We start from the raw sequence: 13,525 nt of genomic DNA, 5'->3' as shown, positions 1-13,525 counted from the left end.
AAAAAAAATGTGAATTTTTTTCCCTCCACATAATCCACAAGCAAAAATTTGCATTTTTTTAAGTAAGGAAAATATAGAGGTCATACCCTCATATGATAAATGCTATAACAGCAACATTTTTAATAAGCAAAACCCTATCTTTTAAATCTATAATTTAAAAACTATGTCTAAGTAACTATGTGCAAGTCAATTTTCGATCCAAGAAAATTCTAGTTTGACACTGTTATTTGAATGATCTGTTACAGGAGTGTTTCTCCTATTTTTTTTCTTTTTCTTTCTTTTTTTCTCAGAGGAAGATTTGCTCTGACCTAACACACATGCCAATCTTCCTCTATTTTTCAGTATATGGGCTGCCAACACAGCATGGCCATTGACAGAGGAGTGTAGGTCCATGCCCAAGAGCGGGGCCTGGGCCACTGAAGTGGAGCATGCTAAACTTAACCACTAGGCCACCAGCACTGGCCCTCTCCTATTTTTTTTTAAAAGCAGTGATATGACTTTTTTCCTAACAAAATCTTATACAAAATCCCCAAATGGAAGAAAGCAGAATTGCCCTCGTTGAAATTCGGGTGAAGTACCTAGAAGGTGAAGTTTTCTATATGTCTTCCTTCCAGGTCTCTATGGGAAAATGTGGTCCTCCTGAGTCTAAGAAGTATACTGACAACTATTCCTTAAAGTATACAGTAGTGGGTCCTGAATTATAAAAGCACACCAATTAAACTAACTGTAGTAAAACAAGAATATTTCCTCAGTCCACTTACCTACATTCCACATATAGGCTTGTGATCTTGCAGTGACATTTTATTCTAAGCCTCTGAACACAAGGAGGACATTCTCCAGGGTGACATGGCAAAACACACGGGTGAGGACAGCCTGGCGGCCGTGACTTAGAGCACCCTTCTTCACACTGCAGGCATTCTGGGCCAGCCTGAAAAACAGCAAGAAAATAGAGCACCTAAGTACAGAAGTCTAACATTTTTATATGTTACTGTTCTAAAATTTATATATATATTAGAAACACAGTTAACAAAATGGTACATGCTTTCACTCATTTTAAAAATATTCAAAATGAAGAACAGCAAGAAAACCAATATGACCCTTATTCACAAAGATTTTTGTCCACAAAACTCATTAAATCAAACTGTGTCACCTTTAAAATGAACTTGATTATATGAAGTATTCCTACTAAAAATGTAAATTACTTCCTAAAGAATAGTCAGTGGCAGGAAAAAAACAGTAAAAAGTTACCAATTCACTTCCACCTGATAAGAATGATCATCACCAAACTAAAGAAATCAACACAGTTAAGGGATCAATAAAGATTCCCAAAGTACTCAATGTTCTGAAGATATTAATCTCATCCTCCCAAAGAGAAACACATATAGAGGGCAAAAAGGACAATGACCAGCAGTTTAATTCATTTTTTATGCACTTCAATGAACCAAAATTAAATTACATTTACAAATAAAGGAAGCTCAAAGTGTGTAATTAATAAGGCACCTCGCTGCTTTAGTAATTTAATAATTTAAGTATCTATCTAGTAAAGAAGGTTAAATTTTTATTGCAGGATATTGTTTATTTTCACGTCATACATGAGGTAAAATAAGAGAGCTACAGACATGGACGCTTAGATCTTAAAGGTTAAACATCTTTTATTATTCCTAAGTACAGCCATGAGTACAAAAGAATTATTAAATCAATAAAATTTTAGCTATTTTTGACACATGGGATTAAAAAAAGTGTTTAAAATTATGAAAACATTCTTCTATGAGTAATTTTTATTTTTTTAATTTTAAAAAGTATATTCATTCATTCCACAAATCCTTATTCAGCATTTATGTGCCAGGCACTGTTGCACACACTGGGAATATGCAAGATGGGAGAGATCCCTGACCTAAGGAAGGAATTTCATTTAAGTGGGGAAGGTAAAGAACATAATAGAATTGTCTTCATAAATACTCTGAAAAAAGACAAAACAGGATAAGAGAGAGTGATAGTAGCAACAAGAAGGAAGCCTGTCTGATAAAGGGCACAGTTGAACAGAAATTGAGTTAAGTAAGGGAGAGAGCCATAAGAATATGGAGCTTCAGAGAAAAGGAATAAGTAAGTGCAAAGGCTGTGAGGTAAGAATAAACTTGGGATGCTCAAAAAATAGCAAGAACAGAAGTAGAAGTCAGCAAGCAAGGGAGTGATGAGTGAAGAGGTGGGGAAGGTAGTCTGGAGCAGGGTCATTATAAAGCCTTAGAGGCCATCGTAAGGCCCTTGGATTCTATTCTCAGAGTGACTGAAAGCTACTGAAGGGTTTTGAGCGGGGAGACGACACTGGCTCACATTCTTAAAAGATGAATCTGCCTGATGTGATAAGACAAAAGAGGGAGTAGAATGGTTGGCTGGGAAAATATTGGAGAAATCTAGGCAAGAGGTGATGGTGGCTTAGATGAAGATGTTAGCAACAGAAGTTATAAGAAATGGTGAGATTCGGGACCTATTTTGAAGATAAACCTAACAAGATTTGTGTGGGACAAGGACAATGAAGACAAAGAAATCAAGCAATGTTCCTATGTCTTTAATCCGCACAACTGGGTAAAAATGGTGATACAACCTTCTGAAACGAGAAAGACTGGAAGGATAGGCAATGAGTTACAAAATACACAAACGTAACCAAAGATAACACAGTCTATTCCATTTGTTTCTTCCTGGCTATGTGGTACATCTGCAATAACCTCCATTTAAATAACATGAGTAGAAGAGCTTACTGGGCTGGGAGTTAGGACATCAGCAATACTAATCTCCGAATTGCTACTCTCTTGTTGTGTAATCATGGACACATTACTAGACAAGGTTCAGTTTCCCTATCAGCAAAACAAGATTTATACTAATGATATGAAACTTCTTCCAGCTATTAAAAAAAAATCACTGAATCTGTACTTGCTAAACTATCTTCCTGGATAACTTCCAATATCAACTTCTATCCTCTAGGAGAGACTATCTTAACTAGGAAATACAGTAAGTCTGGCTGTCAAGTATCTTATGCAGTTCTCATAAAAAAAAAAAAAACACGGGCTGGCCCAGTGGCATAGTGGTTACATTCTCATGCTCCACTTTGTCAGCCCTGGATTTGCCAGTTTGAATCCTGGATGCAGACCTACACACCGCTCATCAAGCCATGCTGATGAGGCATCCCACACAGAAGAACTAGGAGGACATACAACTAGCATGTACAACTATATATTGGGGCTTCAGGGAGGAAAAAAAGAAAAGGAAGATTGGCAACAGATTTTAGCTCAGGGACAATCTTCATCACCAAAAAAAAAAGGAACCATTACTTCCATTGAAAAAAAACACAGAAGTTTCAATCCAGGGAGCAATACTGGGATAATCCACAATAATTCCCCAATCAGTCACACCAGTTTTTGAAATGAGTTTTTTCTGATTCATTCAACTTTCTGGAAATCCAGGGAGGAGAGAGATCCTAGTGAGTCAGGGGATGGTGAAAGGAAAGCAGAATAAACATTTGGGTTATTATCACAAATTGGAAAACTAATCTTAATAAGTGAAATTCTTTTTTCCCATTTTAGTGAAATATATTAGACATTGTGTAAATTTAAGGTGCTCAACACATTTGATACATTTATGTACTGTAATATGATTGTAATTGTAGCGATAATTAGCACCTCTATCATATTACAGAATTATCCTTTCTTTTTAATGGTTGAAATAATTAGCAAGTTTGATGATAATAATGAAATTCTTTTTTTAAAAAATCAGTGAAACGTGACACATCACATGCACTGCCTTTAGCAGTGATTCTCAAACATTCTTGAACATGATTAATCACTTGGGAATCTTGTTAAAATGCTAGGTGGGGCCTGAGATTTTGCAGGTCTAACAAGATTCCAGGTGATGCCAATGCTGAGGGTCTGCAGACAACATTCTGAGTGGCAAGGGTCTATAACATAATTATGTAGTAAATGTACGTGTAATTATGTACATATATTTTTTTCTCCCTTTTACTTATTTTTGGTGACAGATTTCCCCCAAAGAGAAAAGACCATCCTCATTACTGTATTTCTTCTTTCAGTGACTCAAAAAATATTTGAGGGGCTGGTCCAGTGGTGTAGTGGTTAAGTTCACACACTCCGCTTCGGCGGCCTGGGGTTCCCAGATTCTCATCCTGGGCACAGACCTAGCACCATTCATCAAGCCATGCTGTGGAAGCATCCCACATAAAATAGAGGAATACTGATACAGATGTTAGCTCAGTGACAATCTTCCTCAAGCAAAAAGAGGAAGAGTGGCAACAGATGTTAGCTCAGGGCCACTCTTCCTCACCAAAAAAAAAAAAAATTGAGACCATGTTTGCCTGGGAAACACACACCATTTCAATTGCCATTAGTCTCACCTGAACCTCACCCATCAATCACAGTTCCACTCACTACAGCCAATGAATTAGACAATAGGGCTATCTGTTGCTCATGGTAGCAATCAAAGCCATCACACATAACAATAGCCTTGATTGGACCGACATCTGAGGGTAAGGCCAGGAAAGGAGACCAGAGTAGAGTTAAAAGCAATAGAGCTTTGATTCCAGTGAATTCAATAAATGCTTATTGAACACCTGCCATGTTGTAGGCTCTGTGCTACAACTCAAGTTTAAAAACCGTATTACAAATTCCAGAAGCATGTGGATCAAGAGATACATACTAGAAGCCTTTCTCCAGTGGGTCTCAAATGAGGTGTTATCGTAAGGAATTAATTTTTAAAAGTTTCTGAATTATTTAGCTTTTAATATATAAATTAGAGTGATTGCAAAGTTATCCCCCAAATAACATAATTTTCACTCATTTGCACTGCAGTAGCCTTCCTTGAGTGGGAGACAGGAATGCACTTGTAGCTCAACTGAGAAGAACTGCACATACTTATAATCCATATCTTGCCACATGGCCTGCCCAGGAAGCAATGGTGGGATAATCCAAGAGAATTCCATCATTGTGATATCAGCTCTTAAAATGAGGTTTTCTTACTCATCTGATGTTCTGAAAATCTAGAGGAAAGCTGTACAGCAGCTATACCCTAACTAGTTAAAGTGGTTTTGAATCATTCTAATTATTTGTTAGTTTCATTTTACAATTCCAATATGTTTTTCATTTTATCATGAGTACCTTTTTATTGAGGATCAAGGCACAGATCAATGAAGAAATTATAAAATATTTACATGTATGTCTGCACATGAGGAAGAATATTGCTGACATTTAGGTTGTCATATATTACAATTACTAAATCAAAGACAAAAAACCTAACAATGCAAGTGAAAATTTCAGTAACACAATTCATACTAATAATTTAAACATTCATAAATTTAATCTTACTTAATAAAAATGAAGCTTAAAATTTATGACTTATTCTTCATTATGCACACTTGCTAATATTATCATAATTGCCTATAGAATGGAAGTTTAGGAAAAACAATTATTTTAAAAATAGAATGTAATATTATTTAAAATTTGATTCGCTGCATTTGTTTTTCCTTGTAAAATGGCAATTTTAGAGATCTTTGAATGGCTAATTTCTCATATGCTTATAAAATGCTTTTACAGAATTTGACACACCCATACACACACCCCACATCTGTGATGCTATTTACCTTACTTTCAATGAAAGATTAGGAATTTATTAAAATTGTGAACATCATCTATCATACATGTCAGGTTTGAAAAATAGCTGGGAGCAAATGCTCCAGACTAAGTTCAGAAATATGAATGGACAGAACTAGAGGTGATATTGCCACCTACTATCAAGATACATAATTTCCGTACTTTTATCATAAAATCAAATCCTATGTAGTAGCACCATCACTGACTAATTGCCCCAAGGAACTCAAGGGTGGGTTGGAAGCATTTAACTGTTTAAGAGATGCAATTACCAACCACCCTAAACCAGACCAAGCCTCACCAGAAGAGCTACGCCTATGACCTCTGCCTCATTTTCAATGCTAAGATCTCTCCAGGACGATCTTAGGCCTTATTACCGTCACCTGCAGTGTATGTGGGAAGCATGTTTTCCAACTGAGCCTGTGCATGCAAATACCCACCTCTCCCTTTTGAATACTCATCCCCCAATGGAAATAAAAGGCCTCTGCTTTCCTTTGTTCAGGGACAGCCACAACTTCGGAAATGATTCCACGTGGCCTCCTACTTGCTGCAAATAAGTTCTACTTTGTGTGACAACTACTTCTGGTCAAGAGTCTGATTTTAACTCTGCCAAGAGGCGAACCCACTTTTGGTTCAGTAACAACACAGGTACAATATGTAACGAATACCACATTAAAAGGCATACTGTTATGAGCCAGCACAAAGATATAGAGCCACATACAGTAAGCTGTTAGCGTTAATTCTCCTAGGAAAGCAAAGGAAGAAGGGATGAGGCAAGAAAGAGGAAAGAAGTTAATATCAAAATGGAAAAATATTTAAGGCATAATTATTGAACAAAATGTTTCAAGCATACTATAAGCATATATACATTCGACCTAAAGACATTACCTTGTTTTTGCCAGTGCTGGCATCAACTTCAGTTACTTTGTGGCATTCCTTCATACACGTATGATTCTGACAACCTAAGGTTCGGCCACAAACTCTCTTGCAAGAGTAGGGTCCTACAGCATGGCATGGTAGTGGACTCACCTTTAAAAAAAAAAAAAAGGAAAATCAGCACAACACACACACAAAACCTTCTGGACCCATGTTTCCAAAATGACTCTGTTATCATGTGAGAACAAGTTTCACAAAGGTCTAATTCATTTTCACTATAACAGTTATTATCAAAACCAAAGTAACCTATCAAAAAAAACCCAAAGAATGAATGCCAACAAGCAAAACATTCTATTCCTAAAAGGGAGATTCAATGTAATGATTCTGTAGTGAATCCATATACATCGACTAAGTCTCAAATAAAAGCACTGTATATTTTTAAAATTAGCAAACTCTTGCCTTTGTAGCACTAAACTAATACTTCAACTTTGTTATTTCTAACAATCCTAGTAGAGAAGAGGTAGAGATTACAAGCTTTACTTAAAACTTGTGCCTATAACTCACCTCATGCTTCCCAAGGCATTCCCTGCAAGAGAAAAATAAAATGAAATGAAAATATTATAAATTCTTCAAAGATAATACCTAAACCAAAGAGGCTAACTCCACTAGTTTGTTTTATTTAGAATAAAAAATAAACACATATGGAAATAAGTGATTATAGAAAGGTTGCAGGATACAAAGTTAATATATAAAAGGCAAGAGCTTTCCCATATACCAGCAACGAGCTGGAATTTGAAATTAAAAGCATACCACCATTTATACTAGCACAAAAAAATGAGATACTTAGGTATACGGCTAACAAAATATATACAGATCTATATGAGGAAAACTACAAAACACTGATAAAAGAAATTAAAGAAGGTCTAAATAAATGGAGATATTCCGTGTTTGCCAATAGGAAAGTGCAATATTGTTAAGATATCACTTCTTCCCAACTTGATCTAGATTCTATACAATTCCAATCAAAATCCCAGCAAGTTATTTTGTGGATATTAATAAACTGATTCTAAGGCCTATACGGAGAGACAAAAAACCCCAATCCAGTAGTGAAGCAGAATGAAGTCAGAGGAATGAGACTACCCAACTTCAAGACTGGCTATAAAGCTACAGAGATCAAGACAGTGATGAAAACAGGTTGGTGAAAACAGGTCAATGGAACAGAAATAAAGTCCCCAGAAATGGACCCACACAATTATAGTCAGTGGATCTCTGACAAAGGAGAAAGGCAACTGAACGGGGAAAGAATAATCTTTTCTAAAAAGTAGTTGGTGCTGGAACACAGGGACATCTGCACAGAAAAAAAAAAATCCAGAGAGACCTTACACCTTTCATGAGAGTTAACTTGAACGGGTCGTACACCATAAAATGTATACTTGTAAAGAGTACAATTCAGTGGCTTTGAATATATTCACAAAGTCATACAACCATCACCACCATCTAATTCTAGAATATTTTCATAATCCCAAAGAGAACCCTATAACTATTAGAAGTCACTCCCACATGGTCCTCGACCCCTAGCTGCTGGGACAACCACTTATCTACTTTCTGTCTCTATGGATTTGTCAATTTTGAACATTGCACATAAATGGAATCAAACATTACGTGGTTTTTTGTGTTTGGCTTCTTTCACTTAGCATACTGTTTTCGAAGTTCATCCATGTTACAGCATGTATCAGTAAGTCACGCATTTTTATGGCTGAATAATATTCCACTGTATAACTAATCCACATTTTGTTTATCCATTCACCAGTTGACAGATAGCAGTAACTTGCCATTTCTTCCTCCCTCAGACCCTGGCAAACACTAATCTGCCTTCTGTTTCTATAGATTTGTCTATTTGGGAAATTTTGTATAAATGGAATCATATAATATGGGACCTTTTGTGACTTCTTCCATTTAGCATATTTTCAAGGTTCATTCATGTTATAGCGTATATCAGTACTTCATTCAATTTTACTGTCAATTAATATTCCATTGTATGAACATACTATTTTTTTTAAATGTATACCTTAGTTGAGGAACATCTGGGTTGTTTCCACTTTTTGGCTATTAATAGTGCTACTATGAACGTTCAAGTTTTTTGTGAACACATATTTTTAATTCTCTTGGGTATATACCTACGAGTAAAACTGCTGGGTCATAAGGTAACTCTTTGTTTAGTTTCCTGAGGAACTGCCAAACTGTTTTCCAAAGTAGCTACGACATTTTATGTTGCCAACAGCATTGTATGATGGTTCCAACTTCTCCATATCTTCACCAACACTTATTATATGTCTTTTTAATTTCCTAAATGGAATAAAATGGTATCTCATTGTGGTTTTGGTTTGCATTTCCCTTATAACTAATGATAATGAGCATCCTTTCACACGTATTTACTGGCCATTTGTAGATCTTCTTTGAAGAAATGTCTATTCAAAGGCTTTGCCCATTTTCCACTTGGATTATTTGTCTTTTTGTTTCTGAGTTTAAGAATTATATATATATTCTGGATAACACACTTTTACAAGACACATGACTTACAAACATTTTCTCCCATTCTGTGGGTTGTCTTTTCAATTTTTTGACAGTGTTCTTGAAGTACAATTTCTTGATAGCGTCCTCTGATTTGACTTAATTTTTATAAAGTTCAATTTTCGTTAGGTGTCATCTCTAACAAACCACTGCCTAGGGCACAAAGATTTACATCTACATTTTCTTCTAAGAGTTTAACAGTTTCAGCTCTTATTTGTAGGTCTTTGAACCATTTTGAGTTAATATTGATATATATTATGAGGTAGGGATCCAAATTCATTTTTTTCCATGTGAATATCCAGTGTCCCAGCACCATTTACTGGAAAAAAAAAAACATTCTTTCCTCCATTGAATTGTCTTGCCACTCTTGTAAAAAATCAATTGACTGTAAATATATGGGTTTCTTTCTAGACTCTCAATTTTATTTCATTGATCAGTATGTCTATCCTTATGCCAATACCACACATTCTTGATTACTGTAGTTTTGTACTAAATTTTAAAATCAGGAAACGTGAGCCCTCTAATGTTGTCCTTTACTTTTAAGGCCATTTTAGTTATTCCAGATCACTCATATTTCCATATGAATTTTAGGGTCAACTTTTCAATTTCTGTAAAAAAAGCCAGCTGTGCTTTTGACAGGGATGGCATTGAATCTGCAGATCAACACTATGTAAAATACATCAGAAAATGAATGAGGCTGAAGACAGAGAAGCTAGTGCACAGGCTAGGCCTGAAATAATGATAAACTGAACAAAGAGAAAAGGAAGAAGGTGACTTAAGACACGCTCTGAACTATGTCAAAAGATTTTTTTAAAAAAGCTAAAATTCTAATACTTACATAGGAATAGGAACTTGGCATGGAGGACAAGGTAATGCAGTCTGAATAAATGCTGGCTCAGAAGGCTGTTCCCAAGGGCCTGTAGGCTGGTGCTACAAGTAAAATATATAATTTTAAGTCAGAGAGATTAAATCATATGGCAATTACAAGAACCTAAGAAAATATGTCCATGTATCTTCCACTCAAGCAGGTTGAAATTTTTTCAAATAATCAACGAATTGTGCTCACTGAAATATTTTATTTCATCTGTATTCTATCACATTTTCCTCTCCACACACATCTGATATTAAAAATTGAGACAGACTCCAGTTTTTAAATTTCAGAACAAAGGCAGAGTAGCCTCTTTCACTTCTCATAAGCCAAAAGGAGAATGAGAAACAGATATGTAAATTCCAGCTTCCACCAGTAGAACATAATCTCCATTATTTTGTTCACTGTTGTATCCCCAGCACCTAGAAGAATGCTTAATACACAGTAAGGGCTCAATAAATATTCACTGAACACATGAATAAATCTTTGAGGGAACCAGGAGATATCTATAACCCTAAACCACAATATATGAAGGAAGACTGACAAATTCATCTGTATCATCATTATAACATGCCTATCACACAGTATTTGCAGCACACATTAGTTTATTGATTTCTCTCCTTTTCTATATTGTGAGCTTCTTAAGATAAAAGACCAAGTCTTATTTACCTTGTACCCCAGCTCCTATCTCAGTCCTTAATACCCAATAAGTACTTAATCACTGTTTGTTGAATGACTAAGTAAAATTAAGAAAATATGACCCACAGCAATGCACTATCTCTTAATAATATTGTTCCCTTACCCTGCCAGTTTGCTTTATTAATGCTTGATCATGACATGGAGCAGGACACAAGTGACCACATTTCTCCAAAACTTTTTGGCAAGGTTGATGACATGGAGGACAAGAGCCAAAGTGACAGCGATGTTTTTCTTGACTTGTATGATGGCAAGTTGGTGGTCGACTAAATCATAAAGTACAATTTTTTAAATTACTTTTGATCACTGAACAATTATATCTAAAGTGCAGTTATGTATTTACATATCTTCTGATTCCATACAGAATGAGCATACTGTGAATATTAATATTTTAACACATTAAAACAAAATTGAAAATACTAACAATATAAAAAGTCATACAAACTTAAATTTGTAAGACGCCAGATGTACGTTTGTGTAGAGCTTCGTACCAACCTGCATTGCTCTTTGCATTTGGGCGGTCTCGTGGTGCGCTCTCGGCCACAGGGCACTGTCACCTTTGTATTGCCACAGCTGCACTTCACATCTACAGTTTCTGGGCAGGGATAGCAACTACCTGAAAACAAAGTCTGAAACTTAAAAAGAAATGTTCTTAACTACCCAAATGTCCATCAAGAGTAGAATCAGTAAGTTTCGTCTGTTTGCACAATGGGATACTGTACAAGGAGAATGAAGAAACTACAAGATATGAATGAACTTCACACACCTAACACTGAGCAAAAGAAGCCAGATACAAAGAACATGTAGTACACGATTCCATTTACATAAAGTAAGCAGCAAAAACTAACCTACAATGCTCAAAATCAGAATGATGGTTACAAAGAATATAAGGAGGGTTTTGGAAATGCTGGTAAATTCTGTTTAATGATCTGAATTCTGGTTACATGGTTATATTCAGTGTGTAAAAATTCGAGCTGTACACTTACGATTTGTATACTTTTCTATATCTACACTGGTACTTCAACGAAAAGTTTTAGAATTTGACTTAAAATTTGCCCAAAGTTTTGTTCTAAATAACAAATTTACCACATTACTCATTCAAAACTACACAAGCAAAATGGATCTAAGTCTTTGGAAAACCTAATGTTAACAATAATCTTTTTGGCTTATTTTCATACATACTTCTATTCAAGTACATTATTTTTAGATAAATTTTCAATAAGAGTAACTTCTCTCATGAGGTTATCAACACGTACAGTCAATTTTCTACTACTCATGCTTTGTAAAAAGACTAAATTGTAAACCCTGATTTTAGCCTATATTTCCAAATACTCCTAAACATTCCAAAAGGAAAAGTTATTTGGGTTTCAGCTTTTATCTTCTTTCGTTATGGTAAGTTGGTAGAAATTCACACACAAAAAATGAAAGAAACCTTTTTAAACAGCTATAAAGTTCTCCTTGAGGCTCTGACGTGATCTTAAGGGCTTTCTTCCAACTATAGTTTTCCCAGTAAGGTACCCCACTAGAAATGAAATAGTAAGAAGGGAATAAGAGGCTTCAGCTAAGGAATGAATATTTTAAGAGACTGCTGCCTAGTGTCAGGACCAAGCAATATAATGAATAGCAGTTAACCTAATAAGAAACAGATTAATGATGAAAAATAGGCTGGTTAAAGCCTTTAAAAGATCAAAATAGTTCCCTAAAACAAACAGGAGCTAGAATTTTGATTCAAATACTGAACACGGAAAAAGAAAACAACAGTAAAAAGCACCACAGGGAAAAAACATACCTGTATTGTACAAATTACCAAATTTATACTTCGGTGTTTTGATAAGTAAAGTATAATCAAATGAAGTATTATCTTGATGGTAGCATAAGTCAAGCGATCCTGACCCACATGATCAAATTTTGTTTTGATCTTTCAACAATGATAATTTTCATTCATCTTTAGCAATTCAAAGAGGAACTTATCAAACAGGACCTTTATGCCACTCTAAAGTATAGCACCACTTTTCCCTTTTTAAAAAATTAAACCTTAAGAATAAGGGATAATTTCTCTGAATAGTCTTCCTGTTGATTAACAAAATTTGTTACACATACCTGTACAGCATGACAGATAAACTAAAATAGCTTCAGTGACAATATTTTTAAAGTGAAAAAGCAGCATAGAGAATATAACTATAGCGACCAGTTGGTCAATAGCCAAAAGGGGTATCAGTCCAGTAATTTCAGAACCATAAACACAGATGACCTAGAACTTAAAAGAATTGTAACTCAACCTTTCATATATTCACAGTACAAACATGCAGTTAGCGCCCTCTCCCTATGAGTGATGATGCTGTCTTTGATTATGAAGGTGTCTAGAATGATGGAAAATGGTATGAAATAACAATTATATATCTCTTACATAACTGAGGATTAAACAAATGGTGACAGTTGCACAACAGCATCTTGCACACACTTTCCATTAAGATAAATTTTGTTAGGGGCTAATAAGCTTTAAAAAAAATAAACACTGCCAAAAAAAAATTTAACCTGGGTCTGATCAAACCTCTAAATCCCACTAACAATTTACAGGAAATATAGAGGAAAATTTCAAATAATACCAGAGAGATGCAATCTGCAAAATCCAGACTCTGTAAAACTAAATAGAGGATCCTAGTTTCTTAAACAAGTAAGTGACAAGGAAAAAAAAAAGGAGATGGAGGAGGAAAATTATAGATTAACAGACTTTAGAGACATCAACCAATTACAACGTCAATCTTATTAGGTTTTTGAGTCATACAAACTGAAATAAAAAAATAAGATCTTTATGAGACAGACAGAAATTTGAACACCAGATATTTGCTGACACTAAGAAACA

The 13,525-nt window shown here is 35.2% G+C and overlaps 1 protein-coding gene across 1 annotated transcript in view; it reads right to left on the bottom strand.

The window, feature by feature from the left end:
- Positions 1-13,525, bottom strand: part of LOC124236624 (NF-X1-type zinc finger protein NFXL1) — a 55,896-nt gene that overhangs the window by 15,574 nt on the left and 26,797 nt on the right. Inside the window, exons 13-18 of the mRNA XM_046655542.1 lie at positions 11,158-11,278; positions 10,769-10,928; positions 9,937-10,028; positions 7,092-7,113; positions 6,540-6,680; positions 762-928 (exon numbers count right to left, since the gene is read on the bottom strand). Of these exons, the coding sequence (XP_046511498.1) occupies positions 762-928; positions 6,540-6,680; positions 7,092-7,113; positions 9,937-10,028; positions 10,769-10,928; positions 11,158-11,278 (703 nt within the window). The remainder of the gene's footprint in view (positions 1-761; positions 929-6,539; positions 6,681-7,091; positions 7,114-9,936; positions 10,029-10,768; positions 10,929-11,157; positions 11,279-13,525) is intronic.

This window comes from Equus quagga, chromosome 3, assembly GCF_021613505.1.
Source record: "Equus quagga isolate Etosha38 chromosome 3, UCLA_HA_Equagga_1.0, whole genome shotgun sequence".
NCBI lineage: Eukaryota > Metazoa > Chordata > Mammalia > Perissodactyla > Equidae > Equus > Equus quagga.
Note: the sequence above shows the minus strand (reverse complement) of the source record. Positions and strands in the feature narration are given on the sequence as shown.